General features: G+C 38.2%; 1 protein-coding gene across 1 annotated transcript in view; it reads left to right on the top strand.

Moving 5' to 3' along the window:
- The window catches only part of PLA2R1 (phospholipase A2 receptor 1), a 528,401-nt gene that overhangs the window by 398,855 nt on the left and 104,232 nt on the right, over positions 1–25,314 (top strand). The window contains exons 23-24 of the mRNA XM_053698351.1: positions 3,185–3,423; positions 15,923–16,091. Of these exons, the coding sequence (XP_053554326.1) occupies positions 3,185–3,423; positions 15,923–16,091 (408 nt within the window). The remainder of the gene's footprint in view (positions 1–3,184; positions 3,424–15,922; positions 16,092–25,314) is intronic.

Here is a 25,314-nt window from a genome sequence, read left to right as displayed (position 1 = left end):
TATTAACCCCTAATCCGCCTCACTAACCCTATAATAAATAGTATTAACCCCTAATCTGCCCTCCCTAACATCGCCGACACCTAACTTCAAACATTAACCCCTAATCTGCCGACCGGAGCTCACCGCTACTATAATAAATGGATTAACCCCTAAAGCTAAGTCTAACTCTAACACTAACACCCCCCTAAGTTAAATATAATTTTTATCTAACGAAATTAATTAACTCTTATTAAATAAATTATTCCTATTTAAAGCTAAATACTTACCTGTAAAATAAATCCTAATATAGCTACAATATAAATTATAATTACATTGTAGCTATTTTAGGATTAATATTTATTTTACAGGCAACTTTGTAATTATTTTAACCAGGTACAATAGCTAGTAAATAGTTAAGAACTATTTAATAGTTACCTAGTTAAAATAATAACAAAATTACCTGTAAAATAAATCCTAACCTGTTACAATTAAACCTAACACCATACTATCATTAAATTAATTAAATAAAATACCTACAATTATCTACAATTAAACCTAACACTACACTATCAATAAATAAATTAAATACAATTCCTACAAATAACTACAATGAAATAAACTAACTAAAGTACAAAAAATAAAAAAGAACTAAGTTACAAAAAATAAAAAAATATTTACAAACATAAGAAAAATATTACAACAATTTTAAACTAATTACACCTACTCTAAGCCACCTAATAAAATAACAAAGACCCCCAAAATAACAAAATGCCCTACCCTATTCTAAATTACTACATTTCAAAGCTCTTTTACCTTACCAGCCCTGAACAGGGCCCTTTGCGGGGCATGCCCCAAAAATTCAGCTCTTTTGCCTGTAAAAAAAAACATACAATACCCCCCCCCAACATTACAACCCACCACCCACATACCCCTAATCTAACCCAAACCCCCCTTAAATAAACCTAACACTAAGCCCCTGAAGATCTTCCTACCTTGTCTTCACCCTACCAGGTTCACCGATCCGTCCTGAAGAGCTCCTCCGATGTCCTGATCCAAGCCCAAGCGGGGGGCTGAAGAGGTCCATGATCCGGCTGAAGTCTTCATCCAAGCGGGAGCTGAAGAGGTTCATGATCCGGATGAAGTCTTCTATCAACGGCATCTTCAATCTTCTTTCTTCCGGATCCATCTTGCAGACCTCCGATGCGGAACATCCTCTTCTCCCGACGCCTACTAGCCGAATGACGGTTCCTTTAAGGGACGTCATCCAAGATGGCGTCCCTCGAATTCCGATTGGCTGATAGGATTCTATCAGCCAATCGGAATTAAGGTAGGAATATTCTGATTGGCTGATGGAATCAGCCAATCAGAATCAAGTTCAATCCGATTGGCTGATTCGATCGGCCAATCAGATTGAGCTTGCATTCTATTGGCTGTTTTCCAAACACCTTGTCATAATCCATATCACTTTCAAACAATGTTAACACTGCGTTTTTGTTCATTTAAAAATCGAAATAGTTGAAATATTAAATAGTTTTGTTCTTCACTCTTTTAAAAAAAAAAATATATATATATATATATAGAGAGAGAGAGAGAGAGAGAGAGAGAGAGACTACTGTGAAAAAGTTATAGGAAGGCGTGAAAAAAGATTTAATGTAAAAATGCTTTAAAAAATAGAAATGTTATTATTTTATTTTAATTAACATTTTGCAAAGTGAGCAAACGGAAGAAAAATCAAAATCAAATCAATATTTGGTGTGACCACCCTTTACCTTCAAAAAACACATTTTGCATAGCGCAAAGTTAAAAAAACACACTTCGGTAAAATTAGACAGCTACTGTCTTCTATGAAATAGTAATATCCCAAACACAAAATGTTCTTCCAATAAAAGCCAAAAAATAAAAACATAATTTTTTAAATCACAAGACTTAAAGGGACAGTCAACACCAGAATTTTTGTTGTTTAAAAAGAAAGATAATCCTTTTATTACCCATTCCCCAGTTTTGCATAACCAATACAGTTATAATAATACACGTTTTACCTCTGTAATTATCTTGTATCTAAGCTTCTGCTGACTGCCCCCTTATTTTAGTTCTTTTGACAGACATGCAGTATAGCCAATCAGTGCTCACTCCTAGGTCACTTTATGTGCATGAGCTCAATGTTATCTATATGAAACATGTGAACTAATGCCCTCTAGTGGTCAAAATGTATTCAGATTAGAGGCAGTCTTCAAGGTCTAAGAAATTAGCATATGAACCTCCTAGGTTTAGCTTTCAACTAAGAATACAAAGAGAACAAAGCAAAATTTGTGATAAAAATTAAATTGGGAAGTTGTTTAAAATTGCATGCCCTATTTAAATCATGAAAAAAAAATTGGACTTGACTGTCCCTTTAAAATACATATTACAGGATTTTACAATATCGTACATATAAATAATATATTTTATACATATTATGTACAATATACCCATGTCCATATTTCACTATTGTATTATAACAAAAGGGATTGAGTTTGGGTTCACACATGTAAATTATGTTTCTATACATTGCTGTATAAAGGGAGGATTTACATTACAACTTCAAAGTACAGAGATGTATAATAAAACGCCTCTAGGCGACACGTCAAACACTTAATTCAGTCCTTTTTAAAATTTCACAAGCAATCTCAATCCCAAATCGGATCCCTTTTTTAAGATATCACCATTACCAAAACGCTTTTATCATAAAATGGGGGGATATCTAATATATTGAATCCAGCTTCAGCAATGACCAGACGAGGAGGATCAGCTTGAGGTGTTTTTAACTTTTTTGTCTTGATTTGGATTGTTTTCCTTGGACTGCATTTTACAATGGCTGTCAGCTATAGATTTTAATTTTTGTTTTTGTTTTTTGGACACAACCTTAAATTATATACTCTAGAATCAATACTGAATTTGCTTAGAAAAATCAAAAACAATGAATACATTTTCATCTTGCTAAAGTTTAATTTGCTTTGTGATTCTATTTATACATTTAGTTTTATGAAGCTGTGGAATGTGTTTACTTGGTAAATGTGGCATATTTTTTAAAAGGACATGAAACTCTACATCTCTGTTATTAGCTATTAATTGTATGGTATATAATTATTTACCTGAATATTTTATATGATTACTGAGTTCTTACAGCACAGCAAAGTAATTGAGATGTCTTATTTTTCATTATTAGGTAGTTCTCCTAGTGTAATGAATGGATCGGACATATTTCCTGTGGATGACATTTTGCAGTACGGGAACAAGATGTACAGAATAATCTCAGGCAATATGACCTGGTTTGATGCTTATAGTAACTGCCAGAAATATGGGGCTGATTTGGTCAGCCTAAATGATGAGTATCACCAAGCTTTCCTAACAATTATTGTTAATCGACTGGGCTATTCCCACTGGATTGGATTCTTCATTTCAGATGTAAGTTTTTTTTTTTTTGTACATTTATTTATTTATCATGATTTACCATGGGCTAAATTACGAGTGGAGCCCTTTTTTGCAGTCCCGCTCACATGTTAACTTTGCTAGACGGAGGCTTTTTGCATGGGTCGGGTTGCGCTCGTATTATGAGTTGAAAGTAAAAAGTTTGCGTACGAGCGAAACCTAATATTAACAAAAAGATAGACTTTGCAAAGTAGCAATTGCATTAACTTATTTCCCTATAGACTTCAATGGAACTCGCAAACTAAAAAAACCTAACACCCATACTCACAAACTAACCCAATCACTTTTATTCAAGTGCGTTAAACCCAACATGAATTTTGGATAATTCACATTCCAATGTTCTTCACACACAGATATAATGTACTTTTTATTTAAATACATATTTCTATATAAATCTATATATACCTTTACCTGTATATCTATTCCTATAAATATATAGGTATAGATATGTTTTTTATATGAACAGTATCAGATATATAGAAATATATATTTAATTACAAATATAACCCGCATCAGGGTTCGCAATTTAGGACTAACTCGGTAAGGTTAGTGCATATTAAGAATTCCTATCTTCAGTGCACTTTACTGAAATATTAAATATAAACTAATAAAATGATATTAATATAAATTATTTAAACTTACTTACTTATACATACTGTAATTAATATATATATATATATATATATATATACACACACTCACCGGCCACTTTATAAGGTACACCTTGCTAGTACCAGTTTGGACCCCCTTTTGCCTTCAGAACTGCCTTTATTCTTTGTGGCATAGATTCAACAAGGTGTTGAAAACATTCCTCAGAGATTTTGATCCATATTGACATGATAGCATTACGCAGTTGCTGCAGATTTGTCGGCTGCACATCCATGATGCGAATCTCCCGTTCCACCACATCCCAAAGGAGCTCTATTGGATTGAGATCTGGTGACTGTAGAGGCCATTACAGTGAACTCATTGTCATGTTCAAGAAACCAGTTTGAGATGATTTGAGCTTTGTGACATGGTGCATTATCCTGCTGGAAGTAGCCATCAGATGATGGGTACACTGTAGTCATAAAGGGATGGACATGGTCAGCAACAATACTCAGGTAGGCCGTGGCATTTAAAAGATGCTTAATTGGTACTAAGAGGCCCAAAGTGTGTCAAGAAAATATCCCCCACATCATTACACCACCACCAGCAGCCTGAACCGTTAATACAAGGCAGGATGGATCCATGCTTTCATGTTGTTTACGCCAAATTCTGACCCTACCATCTGAATGTTGCAGCTAAAATCGAGACTCATCAGACCAGGCAACATTTTTTTTATCTTCTATTGTCCAATTTCGGTGAGCCTGTGCGAATTGTAGCCTCAGTTTCCTGTTCTTAGCTGAGAGGAGTGGCACCCGTTGTGGTCTTCTGCTGCTGTAGCCCATCTGCTTCAAGGTTCGAATTGTTGTGCGTTCAGAGATGGTATTCTGCATACCTTGGTTGTAAAGAGTGGTTATTTGAGTTAATTTTGCCTATCATCTCGAACCAGTCTGCCCATTCTCCTCTGACCTCTGACATCAACAAGGCATTGTCGTCCACACAACTGCCGCTCCTTGGATATTTTCTCTTTTTCGTACCATTCTCTGCAAAGCCTAGAGATGGCTGTGCATGAAAATCCCAGTAGATCAGCAGTTTTTTAAATTCTCAGACCAGCCCGACTGGCACCAACATCTATGCCACATTCAAAGTCACTTAAATCCCCTCTCTTCCCCATTCTGATGCTCGGTTTGAACTTTAGCAAGTCTTCTTCACCACGTCTAGATGCCTAAATGCATTGAGTTGCTGCCATGTGATTGGCTGATTAGCAATTTGTGTTACCAAGCAATTAAACAGGTTTACCTAATAAAGTGGCCGGTGAGTGTATATATTCTCTTGATTATTTAGAATACTTTACACTCAGTATGTACAGTATAATAATTTTAAATAATGTATACCAATATTTATTTCCAAAGGCAGGAAGAGTCCATGGGGCCGAATTATCATTGTGCGAGTGGACATGATCCAATATAGCTGATCATGTCCGCTGCACATCGATAAATGCCAACAGCATACGCTCTCTGCATTTATTATTGCACCAGTAGTTCTTGTGAATTGCTGGTGCAATGCCGCCCTCTGCAGATTCTCGGCCAATCAGCCACTAGCAGGGGGTGTCAATCAACCCAATTGAATTTGATCGGGTTGATTTCTGACGATGTCTGTCCTCCGCCTCAGAGCAGAAGGACAGGTTATGGAGCAGCGGTCTTTAGACCGCTGCTTCATAAATTGTGTTTCCGGTGAGCCTGAAGGCTCGCCAGAAACACGGGTCATCAAGCTCCATACGGAGCTTGATAAATATGCCCCCATGACTTCATTCATTACTGAATATCAACACCTGGCCACCAGGAGGAGGCAAAGACACCTCAGCCAATGGCTATAAATATTGCTCCCACTTTCCCTATCCCCCAAGCATTCTTTGCCTTTTGTCACTAATGGAGGTGGCAGAGAAAGTGTTAGAAGAAATGAAGAGTCCTTTAATTGGTATTTTCCCTTCAAGAGAGGAAGTTTTTTTTTTTTTTTTAAGTAACCATGTAAATCTCTCTGTGAGAGTAGTGGTGAAGGTTAGCAGCTGGATGTGGCAGGGATTGTGCTCTGTGTAATATCTAGCTGTTTGATCTAACAACCCCTTGGGGAACCAGTGTTAGCGTTTTACACTGTTTCCCTTTATTTCACTCAGGTCACTGTCAGGCAATGTTGAGGAGAGACTGTCACACTTTGAGACGCTGTGTCTCCTCCACAGCGCTGATTCTAGAGGGTAAGTCCCTTTAATGTTTAATCTGGGAAATATACCTAGGAGACTATGTATATTGGAGAGATCCTTACAGTCACAGCGTGACACTAATTGAAAACTCTAAAGGATCTGGGGACAATCTCCTCCGTAGTTGAGGTGGATCTTATGAGCAGTTGGGGAAGACATTGTGTGCTGCTTAGCTCCTTTGCCAACAGAGCACTTTGTGTATGGGGTCTGGCTCATGAGAGGTTTTTTATTAGGGTGGCAGATGGAAGCAGGGGTATTTTTTTTTTTTTTTTCAGTGTGGGCAGCTTATATTAGCTTTGCACGGTTTTGTCTAGAATGGGGGGCGGTCCCCGACTAATCCTGTTCCTGTAACGCTACGGCAGGGAAGTTTGTTGCTGCAGGGAGATATCGAATTCAGTCCTGTACGATCTGGGAGGTGGTAAGTACCTCAACCAAGGCTGCGGGTAGAGGTGCCACTCTTGGTAATTAAAGTTTTTTTTATTTTTGACCGTGTGTTGAGATCCGTTATCCTATGGAGGACACTGATATTAACCCCTCAGAGGGTTCTAGCTCAGCTATCTCTATAAATAATATATGTTTATAATGTGAGGAGACTATGTTTGCCCCCCTGAACAATTTTGCTCTATCTGCCTAGGTGATGTTTTTAAAGCTAAGAAGGTGTTTAAATCTGTTAATCCTTCTGGTAAGCTTATTCTCTCTGAGCCATCCACCTCTCAGGGCTCTGTTGTCCAGGAGATGCCTATTCTTGTACCGCAGTCCCCTTTTAACCCTATATCACAAGAAGTTCCCCGCGGAGCACCTGTAACTCCTGTTGAAGGTGGTTTATTCCCAGCGGATTTTATTTCACAACCTCAGTTCGCTGTCTCTGCTGCGCTAAATGCTTTACCTATCTTTGGGAAACATAAGAGAAAGGTTAAGCATAGTTCTGCTGATTTGGGGGATAGCCCTTCACTTCACTCTGAGTTGGCTAGTTTGTCTCATATTTCTGAGGATGAAATAACCTCTGTGGCAGTGTTTATATTATTGTGACTTTTCTTTAACATGTATTTATGTGGTGTTTAATTCAACTTCTCCCCCTTACAATTTACCAAAGCTATGAAGTCGCACTAACCTGAATCGTGATTGCGCTCAAGCAAACACTTTTACCATTCCACTTATAATATGCATGCTATTTCTGTTGCATGCAAAAAGCTTAAAAAAATCCTGATAACTTTTGCATGCTACAGTTAGTGTGCCACTCGTACTCTAGCCCTATAAATGTTTAATTTATATAATTTGGCCTTTTTAATGAGGTAGAGGGATGAAACAGGGTTTTCACTTTGTTACTTTGAAACAAGGTTTTGCTTTGCCAGAATTATGTTTCCATGTGTTTTCCTAAGTTTTCCTAACTTATCTCACATTTGCTTTATATGGGTTCTTCAATAATTTTTTTATGTTTGTATTGCTCAACTTTGATGTGATTAAATTTCTAAGGCAAAGTGTATACAGTGCAGCGGGACATAGAAAAGATGTGCTTTATTTTTTATTTTCTAATATCATTAACTTCCAATTTCTGGCCAAAATAATCCACACGAGAGATGGGAGGGCTGTGGATTTCTGCCATATACACTCAAGTGACTTTGCATTATATGATGGCCACTAATCTTCTTCCAAATAAATCAAAATTTGTATTTGTGATAAGGCAATAAAACAATATAAAAGAAAAGAATCAAAGAAAACTAAAATGGGTTAAGAATAGCCTTACATTGGAAAGAAGTAACAGGGGTAGTGAATTAGTACTGTTTAGTTAAGCCCTGTTCAGGAGATGGACTTTGAAAAGCAGACAAGGAGGCCCATTTATCAAGTTCCGAATGGAGCTTAAAGGGCTGTGTTTCTGGCGAGTCTTCAGACTCGCCAGAAACAGCAGTTATGAAGCAGTGGTCTAAAGACCGCTGCTCCATAACCCTGTCCTCCTGCTCTGAGCAGGCGGACAGACATCGCCGCAATTCAACCTGATCGAGTACAATCGGGTTGATTGATACCTCCCTGATGGCGGCCCATTGGCAGCGAGTCTGCAGGGGGCGGCGTTGCACCAGCAGCTCTTGTGAGCTGCTGGTGCAATGCTGAATACGGAGAGCATATTGCTCTTCGCATTCAGCGAGGTCTTGCGGACCTGATCCGCACTGTCGGATCAGGTCCGCAAGACCTTTGATAAATTGGCCTCATAGTCACTATTACTATAAGCCTTACAGAACTGCTTGGAATAGGAGTCATAAATGGGTCATTAGTAACATTTGGGAGCTACATGACTTAGAGGGACATCCACAAGTGAGGCTTTTGTTATAGGCTTTTGTTTAAAACGTAAACTTTAGTTTAAAGTTGCAAAATGTCCTTTATTAACTGACGTTTCATGCTAATAGCCACTTAGTTTTAACTCTCAGCACACACTTAAAAGGGTATATTAAATAATGAGAATTTGACTACCGTTGAACTGTCTAGACAGACTATTATGACATTCTAGACATAGAGTCCTATTTAAGAAATGTCTGTCGGACCTGATCCGAGAGTGCGGATCAGGTCCGACAGATATCGTTGAATGCGGAGAGCAATACGCTCTCCATATTCAGCATTGCACCAGCAGCTTTTGTGAGCTGCTGGTGCAACGCCGGCCCCTGCAGACTCGGGGCCAATTGGCCGCCAGCAGGGGGGTGTCAATCAACCTGATCATACTCGATCGGGTTGAATTCCTGCTCTAATGAGGCGGACAGGGTTATGGAACAACGCCAGAAACACGGGCCCTCAAGTACAGAGCTTGATAGATAGGCCCCTTACTGTCTAATCTGTTTCACCAGACCCACCTGCTGCAGATGTTCTCCACAGACCACATTTGTGACCAGTGATGGTATTTACAATTCTGCCAAGCAAAACCTTTACTGGCACGTGGAGACTACAAAAAAAAACTAGCATGTGCATACTACCTCTAACTCCATATTTTCATCAGTTCAACAGATTTTATTGAGCTATCTACATTGTCCATCCATTGTATGATGGGGTTTCAGTGTAGAAGAGAATTTTCTTTATTTTTGGTTGTGCAACTGAAGTTTTCTAATAGCAAATTAAAACATCTCTTTGGGGCATAATATAGAGAACTTGTGGCAGAGACAACATATAGGGCCCAATGTTCTAAAGCTCTCTGCTTTTGCAAGAGAAGTCTTGTCTGTTCAGAAAAAACGCTCAAAAAATGTAGAAAGGAAATTTAGCTTGAGAAATGTTTATGCAGGTTTAAGATGTGAAGGATAAACACAAAGATTATAACATAATGTTAAAAAAAGCCCCAGTGATTTTCAGTCTTTTCTCTCCATGGTAAAAAGTGTTTTTTGTATTTATCATCAGGCACATCATTTCTAGTAGTTGTCATAAAAGAATGGAGAAACATATACAATTGCTATGTGTTAGTGGACATGTGACATAAACATCTAATCATGTGAACTATATAGAGCAGTAAGAATTCAATGTCCTTACTAACGGCTAGATTACGAGACTTGCGTTATAAGTAAAAAAGCAGCGTTAAGCCTCATAATGCTGCTTTTTTACTACCGCTGGTATTACAAATCTTGCAGAATTAGGGGCACCGCACACTTTTTTGGCCTTACCGCAAATCAACACGCAAATTTCGTATAGTCTTTTTTCTATGGGACTTCCATAGCGCCGGTACTACAAGTTTGTCCTGGGATGCCAAAAAGTGAGCGGTACAGCCTATCCCACAAGATTCGTACCGCATTTTAAAGTCAGTAGTTATGAGTTTTACGCTACAAAGCCGTAGCATAAAACTCATAACTAAAGTGCTAAAAAGTATACTAACACCCATAAACTACCTATTAACCCCTAAACCGAGGCCCTCCCGCATCGCAAACACTATAATAAATTAATTAATCCCTAATCTTCTGCTCCGGGCATTGCCGCCACTATAATAAACATATTAACCCCTAAACTGCCGTACTCCCACCTCGCAAACACTAGTTAAATATTATTAACCCCTAATCTGCTGTCCCTAACATCGCCGCAACCTACCTACATCTATTAACCCCTAATCTGCCGCCCCCAACGTCGCCGCTATTATATTTATTAACCCCTAAACCTAAGTCTAACCCTAACACCCCCTAACTTAAATATAATTAAAATAAATATAAATAAAACCTACAATTATTACCTAAATTATTCCTATTTAAAACTAAATACTTACCTATAAAATAAACCCTAAGCTAGCTACAATATAACTAATAGTTACATTGTATCTAGCTTAGGGTTTATTTTTATTTTACAGGCAAGTTTGTATTTATTTTAACTAGGTAGAATAGTTACTAAATAGTTATTAACTATTTACTAACTACCTAGTTAAAATAAATACAACTTTACCTGTAAAATAAAACCTAACCTGTAATAAATTCCCTAAATTAAATACAATGAAATAAATTTAATACAATTACCTAAATTACAAAAAAAAAGCCACTAAATTATAGAAAATAAAAAACAAATTACCAGATCTTTAAACTAATTACACCTAATCTAATAGCCCTATCAAAATAAAAAAAGCCCCCCCAAAATAAAAAACACCCTAGCCTAAACTAAACTACCAATAGCCCTTAAAAGGGCCTTTTGCGGGGCATTGCCCCAAAGAAATCAGCTCTTTTACCTGAATAAAAAAATACAAACAACCTCCCCAACAGTAAAACCCACCACCCACACAACCAACCCCCCAAATTAAACCCTAACTAAAAAAACCTAAGCTCCCCATTGCCCTGAAAAGGGCATTTGGATGGGCATTGCCCTTAAAAGGGCATTTAGCTCTATTGCAGCCCAAAGACCTAACCTAAAAATAAAACCCACCCAATACACCCATAAAAAAATCCTAACACTAACCCCTGAAGATCCACTTACAGTTTTGAAGATCCAACATCCATCCTCAACGAAGCCGGGAGAAGTCCTCAACGAAGCCAGGAGACGTCTTCATCCAAGCCGGGAGAAGTGGTCCTCCAGACGGGCAGAAGTCTTCATCCAGATGGCATATTCTATCTTCATCCATCCGGCGCGGAACGGGTCCATCTTCAAGACATCCGGCGCGGAGCATCCTCCTCCAACGACGACTACCCGACGAATGAAGGTACCTTTAAGTGACATCATCCAAGATGGCGTCCCTTAGATTCCGATTGGCTGATAGAATTCAGCCAATCGGCATAAAGGTAGAAAAAATCCTATTGGCTGATGCAATCAGCCAATAGGATTGAGCTCGCATTCTATTGGCTATTCCAAATCCAATCGTTGAGGACTTCTCCCGGCTTCGTTGAGGATGGATGTCGGATCTTCAAAACTGTAAGTGGATCTTCAGGGGTTAGTGTTAGGATTTTTTTATGGGTGTATTGGGTGGGTTTTATTTTTAGGTTAGGGCTTTGGGCCGCAATAGAGCTTAAGGGCAATGCCAATCCAAATGCCCTTTTCAGGGCAATGGGGAGCTTAGGTTTTTTTAGTTAGGGTTTTATTTGGGGGTTTGGTTGTGTGGGTGGTGGGTTTTACTGTTGGGGGGTTGTTTGTATTTTTTTTTTTTAAGGTAAAAGAGCTGATTTCTTTGGGGCAATGCCCCGCAAAAGGCTAGGGTTTTTTTTATTTTGGGTGGGCTTTTTTTATTTTGATAGGGCTATTAGGTGTAATTAGTTTATTTTACAGGTAAATTTGTATTTTATTTTAGCTAGGTAGTTAGTAAATAGTTAATAACTATTTAGTAACTATTCTACCTAGGTAAAATAAATACTAACTTGCCTGTAAAATAAAAATAAACCCTAAGCTAGATACAATGTAACTATTAGTTATATTGTAGCTAGCTTAGGGTTTATTTTATAGGTAAGTATTTAGTTTTAAATAGGAATTATTTAGGTAATGATAGAAGGTTTTATTTATATTATATTTAAGTTAGGGGGTGTTAGGGTTAGGGTTAGACTTAGGTTTAGGGGCTAATAAATGTAGTATAGTGGCGGCGATGTTAGGGGCGGCAGATTAGGGGTTAATAATATTTAACTAGTGTTTGCGATGCAGGAGTACGGCGGTTTAGGGGTTAATATGTTTATTATAGTGGCGGCGACGTTGGGGGCGGCAGATTAGGGGTTAATATTTAACTAATGCTTGCGATGCGGGAGTATGGCGGTTTAGGGGTTAATATGTTTATTATAGTGGCGGCGACGTTGGGGCGGCAGATTAGGGGTTAATAACATTATGTAGGTGTCGGGGATGTTGTGGGCAGTAGATTAGGGGTTAATAATTATAATGTAGGTGTCGGCAATGTCGGGGGCGGCAGATTAGGGGTTAATAAATGTAAGATTAGGGGTGTTTAGACTCGGGGTTCATGTTAGGGTGTTAGGTGTAAACATAAAATGTTTTTCCCCATAGGAATCAATGGGGCTGCTTTTTGGCAGGTGTTAGACTTTTTCTCAGTCGGCTCTCCCCATTGATGTCTATAGGGAAATTGTGCACGAGCACGTAAAACCAGCTCACCGCTGACTTAAGCAGCACTGGTATTGGAGTGCGGTAAGGAGCTCAATTTTGCTCTACGCTCACTTCTTGCCTTTTAATGCCGGGTTTGTAAAAACCTGTAATACCAGCGCTGTAGGTAAGTGAGCGGTGACAATAACGTGCAAGTTAGCACCGCACTTCTCATAACACAAAACCTAGTAATCGGGCCGTAACTTTTTAAAATATATATGCATTGAGGCTTTTGGATTGGAGTTTCATTCGGGATATGATCTGGATGATTGCTGTCCGCCACCTCAGAGGTGGTGGATGACTTAAGGAGCAGCTGTCTTAGACGGCTGCTTCTTAACTTTTGTTTCCGGCGAGCCTGAAGTCTTGCGCGTAATCAGCTGCATCCGCAGCTTAATAAATCGGCCCCATAGACTGGCCCCATAGACTTTGACAGTCGATTAAAACCAAAAGGTCCATCAAGTCTAGCCATATTACGTTACTATTTTCTTAGGAGAGCTTTATGCATGTCCCAGACATTTTTTTATTTTACAGTCCCTGTGTTTACCACCTCTATTGGAAGATTATTAAATGAATCCACCACCCTTTCTGTATAAAAAATGCTTCCTGACATTTCTCCTGAATCTGCTACCATCTATATTAAGATTGTGACCCCTTGTTTTGGTAAAAAAAATTTTTTGTGGAAAATGCTTTCAGCTTCCACTTTAATTAGTCCCTTCATATATTTGAATGTTTCTATTGTGTCACCTGTTTCCCTTCTCTCCTCTAAACTATACATATTTATATCAGTTTCTAGTTTATTTATATTCTTCTGGAGATATGGTCTCCAGATCTGTACACAATATTCCAGATGAAGCCTAAGGGACATATTTATCAAAGTGCCAGCGAACATGATACGATGTAGAATATCATGTCCGCTGCACATTGATAAATGCAGACAGCACACAAACCGGAAATTTGATCGGACATTATATATAATATTGTGGTGCTTTTTTGTATAAGTACTTATCAGATACACTCCACTACCACTGCTAATAACATACTCACCTACCTACAGGGGTTGATTACTTATATATACACAAATATTTAAATACCTCCTGCAAAGAAGTGATGTATATTTTATAAGGTGCAATTCAGATCAAACAATACGGTCTGAGTTCCAGCAAGTTTTAAACCGTATGTGTGTGAGTGTGCGTGAGTACTAGTCCAGCCGGACTACTACCTTAATATTTTTCCCAATAAAGTTATTTTGTGTGAATGTAGTTATCAATGGTATTTTAAAGAATTGAATTGTGACTTCACTTATTTTTTTGAATACTCTGATAGTGGGTTCTAGTATTTAACTAGTCCAGTAACCAACAGTCTTTTTTCTTTGCGCTGCAAAATCTCTCTTTTTTTGCATCTCACTGTACATTCTGATGTATATTACTGTTAATGGTTCTGGAACTTAAGGGTCACGAATATATAAATAATAATTTTGACTTATCCCTTAAGTTTGGATTAATATAACCCACCCAACTCTCCCTCAAAAACCCCCCTACAAACCATTGATACTATACTTGGCCTCTGGATTTTTGGATCCTATATGCATAATTTTTCTCTTGGTAATATTACATTTTGGATCCCATCTATTTGCCTAGTCCTAACAAGCATACCTTAAAGAGATAGGAAAGTCAAAAAAATATAATAAATGTGCATGAATCAATAGAGCATGTAATTTTAAGACACTTTTAAATTCACTTTTTCTTTCAAATGTCTTTCTTTTGGTATCCCTTGTTGAAATATAATACGCACATATCCTACACTAGTGGGAGCTAGTTGATGAATGGTGCCTGCACACATTTGTGTCTTGTGATTGGCTTACTAGACTAGCGTTCAGCTAGCTGCCAGAAGTGCAATGCTGCTCCTTCAGCAAAGGATAACAAGATAATAAAACAAATTTGATAATAGAAGTAAATTGGAAAGTTGTTTAAAATGATATGTTTGATCCAAATCATGAAAGAAGATTTTGGGGTTTACTATCCTTTTAATCTGGAGCCCACTTCCCTACTACCCTTTTTATGAAGAGGGTCTACGTTAGCAATATTTCAGTATTCAAGAACAACTCCTGTTAACAGTGACTGATTAAATAAGTCAGCTAATGGACTAGCTATATTGGATAAAAGTTCTCTTAGAACCCTTGGATGAATATTATCTAGACCCATGGATTTATTTACTTGTATCCGTAAAAATAGACGTACTACCTACCAAATTATTTAAAGTAACACACATTAATAGAATGTCTCTATCTCTATCTTTGCAATCTGTTGTGAAACTGAACAAAAGTAATCATGTATGCTATTTGTTCATCTCCTTCAACTACTCTATCATCATCAGTCTTGAGTTTTACTATCCATCCCTTAACTTTTCTCTTTTCACTGATATATCTAAAGAAGGTGCTATTCTCTCTCTGATGCATCAGCTTTAGCCTTTCTGATTACCTGTTTTGTCATTTTTTGTTGAGTTCTCCATTTTTCCTGTCTGGGGAATATTGGAAGATATGCATCATGGTCATGGCATGGCTTATAACATATTAAGGTAAAGCTGTGATGTCTCTGAGATGGCTTTATGACAGTATACCTAAGGAGTGCACTATTGATGTGTTAAGTATGTGGTTACCATACCTCTGTGGCACACAACTGTATCTGTTGCAGAATCAATAGAACTCCATTAATTGCATTCTCATTGACATAAACATTGTTACTTATATACCTTCCAACATTTCTCAGAAACTATCTGGGACTGGAAGGCAACTGGTTGAGGAAGGGGGACCCCACATGGAGGGTCATGGGCAAAGATAGGTTGTTCTGTGGTTGACACAAAAATCATTGTCATTGTGACTGGGGGTGTATCTCTACTAGCAGTCTCAGGATTCACAATGTGAAACATGGGCATTTATAAAGAACAGAGATCTGTGGGAAGCACAGGAGGACAGTAATTCCAAATTCTGACTATCTAATACAATGCAGGACGATTGTGATCTCTGCATACTGTTTACATTTTGGAGTTAATGAAGTAATGATAAACTGTAATAATAAAACAATGATGCTGATGCTGTTTTATTGTCTGAAACGCTGACATTTCTTACAGAATGGGCATAATTTTGAATGGATAGATGGAAGTATGCCTTGGTTTACAGCATGGGAAACTGAGGTATCTGTATCAGATGGCAACTGTGTGTTTATGGACATTGATGGATACTGGAGAAGAACAGACTGTTACACGTATTTAGAAGGAGCGGCATGTCTTATATCTAATAGTATGTACTCCAACCCTAATGTTATCTAGTAAGGTACAGTTTTTATTGTTATTATAATTACAAAAATATTAATTTTATATCAGATTCCTTAAAAATCATATTGCTCAACTGATAAAAATAAAATTTATTATCAATAATAATAATAAAAAAGACAGCAATTCCCAAAATACTAAGCAAGTATCACATGACACAAGACATTTTGCTTGAATGGGACAGGGTGGTCTCCACTAGCACACGCATGACACATCTCATCTAAATTCTCACTTCTATTACCCATTATAGAGAATCCTGATTTACTATACTACAAATTGGGTACACGCTCAAACAAACAATACAATCTTAAAATGGGCTGTCTATACAACGTGATTGAAAACGGGAGGTTTAAAACACAACGCCAAATTTCAGAAATAAATGGTGCCATCTTTTCCTCATGGATGAGATATAACCAGCTGCTACACTATATAATACATCACTCCCACAAAGACAAGTTAAATAGAGACCCTACCCTATTCGAATACCTTTGCATAGCAAGCAAACCACAGAGACGTCTAATCTCCCTAATATACCAACTCCTGTTGATAGTGCCCGACTGTACCCTCCCTAGATACAAAAGAGCTTGGCATAGAGAACTCAACAAAGATTTTGATCAGGAGGAATGGATTTAAATGGATTTAATCCTTCTCCTTGGTCAAGCGCTCCTCTGTATCGGCCACTGTGCAGGAAGTTCAACTTAAACTGATGTGCAGATGGTATCTCACCCCAACTAGACTCCACTGTCTTTACCCTTCAGTTAGTCCTTTGTGCTGGAGGGGATGCGGCAAACAGGTTCGCTTTTGCATATTTGGTGGTTGTGCCCGAGATTGCAGGGATTCTGGGCAGAGGTGTTCAAATCAATATCAGACACACTAAACATAGAGATCCCCCACGCCCCGGAAACAATACTTTTCTTAAATCTCCCTAAAATCAAGGAAATACATACTCGGTCCCTTTTCTTAATAATGCTCACAGGAGCAAAAAGGTTGATCCCAAAAAATGGAAGGAAGTTGGCTGATGTTCCAACACCAGACGAGTGGCGGTCATCTGTGAAGGACTTGTTAACCCTGGAGAAATATAAAAAAATACACATATCTTTTTCTCTAGTCTGCTTGTCCCTCCATTACAAAACAAATTATACAGCTAAACATCATCTCATTGACTTAAAGGGACATAATACTCATATGCTAAATCACTTGAAACTGATGCAGTATAACTGTAAAAAGCTGACAGGAAAATATCACCTGAGCATCTCTATGTAAAAAAGGAAGATATTTTACCTCACAATTTCCTCAGCTCAGCAGAGTCAGTTCTGTGTAAAAAGTTATACTCAGCTGCTCCCAGCTGCAGGTAAAAAAATTAAGCATCAGCAGTGCTGAGGTCATGAACTCTTACTGTGATCTCATGAGATTTGACTTAACTCTCATGAGATTTCATAGTAAGCTTCCTTTACCTGATTGGTGAAATAATATGAGAGTGCACGATGCTAGTCCCTTCAGATGTCCCAGGACAGACACACTAAAATGCTGCTTAGAAATCCTTTACAATGGGAGGTGGCTACTGAGGAACTTTTGAGGTAAAATATCTTTCTTTTTTACATAGAGATGTTCAGGTGATATTTTCTAATCAGCTTTTTACAGCTATGCTGCATCACTTTCAAGTGTTTAAACATTTGGGTATTATGGCTAGGCTTACCATAATTTTTAGAGGTGAAACTGGGACCACCTGGTGCGGTGCCAGTGGGGGTGTGGTCAGGAGCGTGGTCAAGGGGGCGTGGCAATTACCGGTCCTTTTAAAGTAGTAGCTTTTATGTGTGTAATGTTTCGTGGATACTCTACCCTTCCTCAGTCAAACAAGTGAATCACACAGTTTAAATAGACCATAACACCACCCCCTAGTGAAAAAGGCACCATTACGTTGTCATGGCAAATAAATCATTAATCTAAATCTCAGATTCTAAATAATGCCAAACATCAAGCATAATTATCACTTTCATAATTATCAATTTCACAATTTAATATCTGCAGTGTAATATTTGTTTTATGTGTCTAATTAAGGAACAGAGCCAAATACTGATAAGGCATAAATACAACATTGAATGAAAGTAAAAAAGAAGCACATACCCGCTAAAGCTGTTTAAGAGGCTACTCTATACCATAATGCAGGAAGATTATAGCCAAAATGCTATCCTGCATGAAGTAAAGCAAGATCCAGGCCAAAAATCCTGCCTGTCTGCACTTCCTAGTCATACCCATATGATTCCCCTAAAGGTGTATTACCGGCAATGTCACCAGGGGTCGGGGGGTGCTAAATTCTTAGAAAAATAAACCAAGTAGTACTACAAAATTAAAAAAAAACTATGCTGCTCACTCAGCCTGTATTACTAAATGTAAACTTTGAAGAACACGAATGTTAAGCTAAGCAGGGCTGTATGTAACAAAGTACCAGCATCCAACTATGCTGGAGAGCCACAGTCCAGTTGTTTTGAATAATGTGTCTGGGTTTAAGGTGGTCTGAAACCTGGACACATGATTTGAAACCTGGAGGTGGCAACCCTACTGGGACAGAATGAACAACTGGGTGGGACACTGGGACAGTGCCTCCAAACCGGGACAATCCCAGTAAAAGTGGGACTTCTGGTAAGCCTAATTATGGCCCTTTAAGCAGTTTTAAGATCATTAATCACACTGGTTGTTTTTTTTTTGGGGGGGTTTCTCTTCCCCCCTCTCTTCTTCATTTCCTTCCTGTCTGTGTTTCTACTTCTTGCTCTAAACACAGTATATATTTAAAGTTTAACTATTTACAGGTTGTTCTTGAATTATCTTTATAACAGTTTAAAAAATGTTAAAATGCCAAGCTCTTGGAGGAAACATTTGTGCTAGGAAGCATTGGACTTTGCTTTTAACGTCATTAAGGGACATTATAACCTCATTCTTGCCTTAATTGAGTCATATGCAAATATCGCGGGTTAGCATTAAAATTGTAGCAAAGTATGTTAACATTTTTGTGTTTTTAAAATGCCAAATGTCTCTTCCTTATGTTTATACCAATTTTATGAACAATAAAGCTTGATTTAAAAAAAAAAAAGACAGCAATGTGTCTTTAAAATTTAAAAAATAATGCTCATAACAGAAAAAAGAAATAGACCCCAAACAAAAAATGGAACTGAAAGTATGAACTTGTTTCTGTTCTCAAAGATTCCTATCAACTCAACAACATATTAAGGCCGTTTTTTAAAGTATTTTTAAAGTAATTTTAAATAATTTGTTTATTTAAAGGGACATTCAACACCAAAATTTTTATTGTTTAAAAATATACAGCTAGAATACAAGTGATGGCGTAATGGCTGTTCGCAAATAGCGTGTGCGTTATTTTCATAACGTCGGGATTACAAGTCTGAAAAGAACCTCGTTACACATCGCGGTAATACGAGTACCACGTTCACAATCCTTTACAACAAATACTACACAACATTTACACTAAACGAGGATTATCAAAATACGTTGCGATCTGCATCACGGAACAAAACAACATGAAAAAAAGAATTGCACACTGATACACAAACAAAACATTTTTGCATTGCTGATTAGAAAACATTATTAAAAATAAACATTTTCAACACTTAACATTTAGATTTTGGGATACTAAGGCCTAGATTTAGAGTTTGGCGGTAGCCGTGAAAACCAGCGTTAGAGGCTCCTAACGCTGGTTTTAGGCTACCGCCGGTATTTGGAGTCACTGAAAAAAGGGTCTAACGCTCACTTTTCAGCCGCGACTTTTCCATACCGCAGATCCCCTTACGTAAATTACGTATCCAATCTTTTCAATGGGATCTTTCTAACTCCGGTATTTAGAGTCGTGTCTGAAGTGAGCGTTAGACATCTAACGACAAAACTCCAGCCGCAGAAAAAAGTCAGGAGTTAAGAGCTTTCTGGGCTAACGCCGGTTCATAAAGCTCTTAACTACTGTGATCTAAAGTACACTAATACCCATAAACTACCTATGTACCCCTAAACCGAGGTGCCCCCACATCGCCGCCACTCAATTAAATTTTTTTAACCCCTAATCTGCCGACCGCCACCTACGTTATCCTTATGTACCCCTAATCTGCTGCCCCTAACACCGCGACCCCTATATTATATTTATTAACCCCTAATCTGACCCCCACAACGTCGCCGCCAACTACTTACACTTATTAACCCCTAATCTGCCGACCGCAAAGCGCCGCCACCTACGTTATCCTTATGTACCCCTAATCTGCTACCCCTAACACCGCCGAACCCTATATTATATTTATTAACCACTAATCTGCCCCCCTCAACGTCGCCTCCACCTGCCTACACTTATTAACCCCTAATCTGCCGAGCGGACCGCACCGCTACTATAATAAATGTATTAACCCCTAATCCGCCTCACTAACCCTATAATAAATAGTATTAACCCCTAATCTGCCCTCCCTAACATCGCCGACACCTAACTTCAATTATTAACCCCTAATCTGCCGACCGGAGCTCACCGCTATTCTAATAAATGTATTAACCCCTAAAGCTAAGTCTAACCCTAACACTAACACTCCCCTAAGTTAAATATAATTTACATCTAACGAAATTAATTATCTCTTATTAAATAAATTATTCCTATTTAAAGCTAAATACTTACCTGTAAAATAAATCCTAATATAGCTACAATATAAATTATAATTACATTGTAGCTATTTTAGGATTAATATTTATTTTACAGGCAACATTGTAATTATTTTAACCAGGTACAATAGCTATTAAATAGTTAAGAACTATTTAATAGTTACCTAGTTAAAATAATTACAAAATTACCTGTAAAATAAATCCTAACCTAAGTTACAATTAAACCTAACACTATACTATCATTAAATTAATTAAATAAAATACCTACAATTACCTACAATTAAACCTAACACTACACTATCAATACATTAATTAAATACAATATCTACAAATAACTACAATGAAATAAACTAACTAAAGTACAAAAAATAAAAAAGAACTAAGTTACAAAAAATAAAAAATATTTACAAACATAAGAAAAATATTACAACAATTTTAAACTAATTACACCTACTCTAAGCCCCCTAATAAAATAACAAAGACCCCCAAAATAACAAAATGCCCTACCCTATTCTAAATTACTACATTTCAAAGCTCTTTTACCTTACCAGCCCTGAACAGGGCCCTTTGCGGGGCATGCCCCAAGAAATTCAGCTCTTTTGCCTGTAAAAAAAAAACATACAATACCCCCCCCCAACATTACAACCCACCACCCACATACCCCTAATCTAACCCAAACCCCCCTTAAATAAACCTAACACTAAGCCCCTGAAGATCATCCTACCTTGTCTTCACCTCACCGGGTATCAAACCGATCCGTCCTGGCTCCGATATCTTCATCCAACCCAAGCGGGGGCTAGACATCCACTGAAGAAGTCCAGAAGAGGCTCCAAAGTCTTCATCCTATCCACGAAGAAGAGTAGATCCGGACCGGCAACCATCATCTTCCAAGCGGCATCTTCTATCTTCATCCGATGAGGACCGGCTCCATCCTGAAGACCTCCGACGCGGACCCATCTTCATCTGGCGACGTCCAACTGAAGAATGAAGGTTCCTTTAAGGGACGTCATCCAAGATGGCGTCCCTCCAATTCCGATTGGCTGATAGGATTCTATCAGCCAATCGGAATTAAGGTAGGAATATTCTGATTGGCTGATGGAATCAGCCAATCAGAATCAAGTTCAATCCGATTGGCTGATCCAATCAGCCAATCAGATTGAGCTCGCATTCTGTTGGCTGATCGGAACAGCCAATAGAATGCAAGCTCAATCTGATTGGCTGATTGGATCAGCCAATCGGATTGAACTTGATTCTGATTGGCTGATTCCATCAGCCAATCAGAATATTCCTACCTTAATTCCGATTGGCTGATAGAATCCTATCAGCCAATCAGAATTTGAGGGACGCCATCTTGGATGACGTCCCTTAAAGGAACCTTCATTCTTCAGTTGGACGTCGCCGGATGAAGATGGGTCCGCGTCGGAGGTCTTCAGGATGGAGCCGGTCCTCATCGGATGAAGATAGAAGATGCCGCTTGGAAGATGATGGTTGCCGGTCCGGATCTACTCTTCTTCCCGGATAGGATGAAGACTTTGGAGCCTCTTCTGGACTTCTTCAGTGGATGTCTAGCCCCCGCTTGGGTTGGATGAAGATATCGGAGCCAGGACGGATCGGTGTGATACCCGGTGAGGTGAAGACAAGGTAGGATGATCTTCAGGGGCTTAGTGTTAGGTTTATTTAAGGGGGGTTTGGGTTAGATTACGGGTATGTGGGTGGTGGGTTGTAATGTTGGGGGGGGGTATTGTATGTTTTTTTTTACAGGCAAAAGAGCTGAATTTCTTGGGGCATGCCCCGCAAAGGGCCCTGTTTAGGGCTGGTAAGGTAAAAGAGCTTTGAAATGTAGTAATTTAGAATAGGGTAGGGCATTTTGTTATTTTTGGGGTCTTTGTTATTTTATTAGGGGGCTTAGAGTAGGTGTAATTAGTTTAAAATTGTTGTAATATTTTTCTTATGTTTGTAAATATTTTTTTATTTTTTGTAACTTAGTTCTTTTTTATTTTTTGTACTTTAGTTAGTTTATTTCATTGTAGTTATTTGTAGATATTGTATTTAATTAATGTATTGATAGTGTAGTGTTAGGTTTAATTGTAGGTAATTGTAGGTATTTTATTTAATTAATTTAATGATAGTATAGTGTTAGGTTTAATTGTAACTTAGGTTAGGATTTATTTTACAGGTAATTTTGTAATTATTTTAACTAGGTAACTATTAAATAGTTCTTAACTATTTAATAGCTATTGTACCTGGTTAAAATAATTACAAAGTTGCCTGTAAAATAAATATTAATCCTAAAATAGCTACAATGTAATTATAATTTATATTGTAGCTATATTAGGATTTATTTTACAGGTAAGTATTTAGCTTTAAATAGGAATAATTTATTTAATAAGAGTTAATTAATTTTGTTAGATTAAAATTATATTTAACTTAGGGGGGTGTTAGTGTTAGGGTTAGACTTAGCTTTAGGGGTTAATACATTTATTAGAATAGCGGTGAGCTCCGGTCGGCAGATTAGGGGTTAATAATTGAAGTTAGGTGTCGGCGATGTTAGGGAGGGCAGATGAGGGGTTAATACTATTTATTATAGGGTTAGTGAGGCGGATTAGGGGTTAATAACTTTATTATAGTAGCGGTGCGGTCCGCTCGGAAGATTAGGGGTTAATAAGTGTAGGCAGGTGGAGGCGACGTTGAGGGGGTCAGATTAGGGGTTAATAAATATAATATAGGGGTCGGCGGTGTTAGGGGCAGCAGATTAGGGGTACATAGGGATAATGTAAGTAGCGGCGGTTTACGGAGCGGCAGATTAGGGGTTAAAAAAAATATGCAGGGGTCAGCGATAGCGGGGGCGGCAGATTAGGGGTTAATAAGTATAAGGCTAGGGGTGTTTAGACTCGGGGTACATGTTAGGGTGTTAGGTGCAGACGTAGGAAGTGTTTCCCCATAGGAAACAATGGGGCTGCGTTAGGAGCTGAACGCGGCTTTTTTGCAGGTGTTAGGTTTTTTTTCAGCTCAAACAGCCCCATTGTTTCCTATGGGGGAATCGTGCACGAGCACGTTTTTGAGGCTGGCCGGGTCCGTAAGCAACTCTGGTATCGAGAGTTGCAGTTGCGTTAAATATGCTCTACGCTCCTTTTTTGGAGCCTAACGCAGCCTTTTTTTGGACTCTCAATACCAGAGTTATTTTTATGGTGCGGCCAGAAAAAAGCCGGCGTTAGCTACGCGGGTCGTTACCGACAAAACTCTAAATCTAGCCGTAAATTAGGAGAATGTTATGCAAAACGATCACTATGACATCATCGCATTATACACATTCCAGAAATACATATGTGCATTTACAAACTCGATATGAGCATGCGCAAATTAAAAAACTACTCCACATTGCACACATACAAATCATCACTAAAGCACACCTGGACCTCATTTTACTTTGCAAACCAGTACATCATTAACCATTTACATAGGCTATATAAGCATGCTCTAACCATGGCTTCTTTGACTGTATTGCTTTTTCGAGATAGGTGCAGGTCTAGGCGTTGGAGGTTTCTGAGAGTTAGCGAGTTAGTTAGTGAGAGAGAGATAGAGAGAGACAGAGTTAGTTAGTGAGAGAGAGTGAGAGTTAGTTAGTGTGAGAGAGAGAGAGTGAGCGTTAGGTAGTGAGAGACAGTGAGAGTTAGTTAGTGAGTGAGAGTTAGTTAGTGAGAGAGAGAGAGAGAGAGAGAGAGAGAGAGGGAGAGTTTGTCTGGGTGAGTGTGCGAGTGCTGTTTTTTTGTACATTACATAAGCACATTTACACGCAAACACATTCAATACATACATACACATATCAGTAGCACTACATACACTCCATATGTGATAACCAAAATTAGAATATGAAAAATAAAGGTTTTGTTGCTCTTTTCTTAAAATAAGCAAGAGAAAATGATTTATTAAACTTACTTATTTAAGGTGAGACATTAATTTTGTAATTGATTGAGTAATATGAAACTTCACTAAGATAGGAATATATATATAAATCAGGAATGAGTATAAGTAACTGAGATTAAAGTTCAGAACAAGTCAGTTGTGTTTAAGTATAATGCAACAGTTAATGCTGATTAAAGTAGATCAAGCAAAGCAAATGAATAGACTGCTTTGTAAGGTAGAGGTAGTTCCTTCACGCACTCACACTTTCACGCAATAAAATATATACACAGTCCAGACATACTAGCTTGAATCCCAAACCACAATATACTGAGTCAGATGTGAAACACAATATAGGTATTTGATATGTCCTATAACAAACAATGATGTTTAAGGATTAACCTTTATGCGAGAATAAATTGTAGCGTGGAGAGCGGTACTTATCTTAACAGTTGCGGTGGTATGAAGCGTGGAGAGCGGTTATGCCTTTTAGTAAAAAAGGTTGAGAGGTAAGTTGCAGCTCTTAGGTTCGGCGTCTGTTTGGTGTGAGCGCGACTTCGGCGTGGTGAAAGAAGTTCCGGTTGGCGGATGAATCCAGAAAATGATCCCGGTCAGAATAGAGGTAACAGTAGATACCCAGCGGGAAT

This window comes from Bombina bombina, chromosome 1, assembly GCF_027579735.1.
Source record: "Bombina bombina isolate aBomBom1 chromosome 1, aBomBom1.pri, whole genome shotgun sequence".
Classification (NCBI taxonomy): Eukaryota; Metazoa; Chordata; class Amphibia; order Anura; family Bombinatoridae; genus Bombina; species Bombina bombina.
This window is presented reverse-complemented; position numbering and strand designations above follow the sequence as displayed.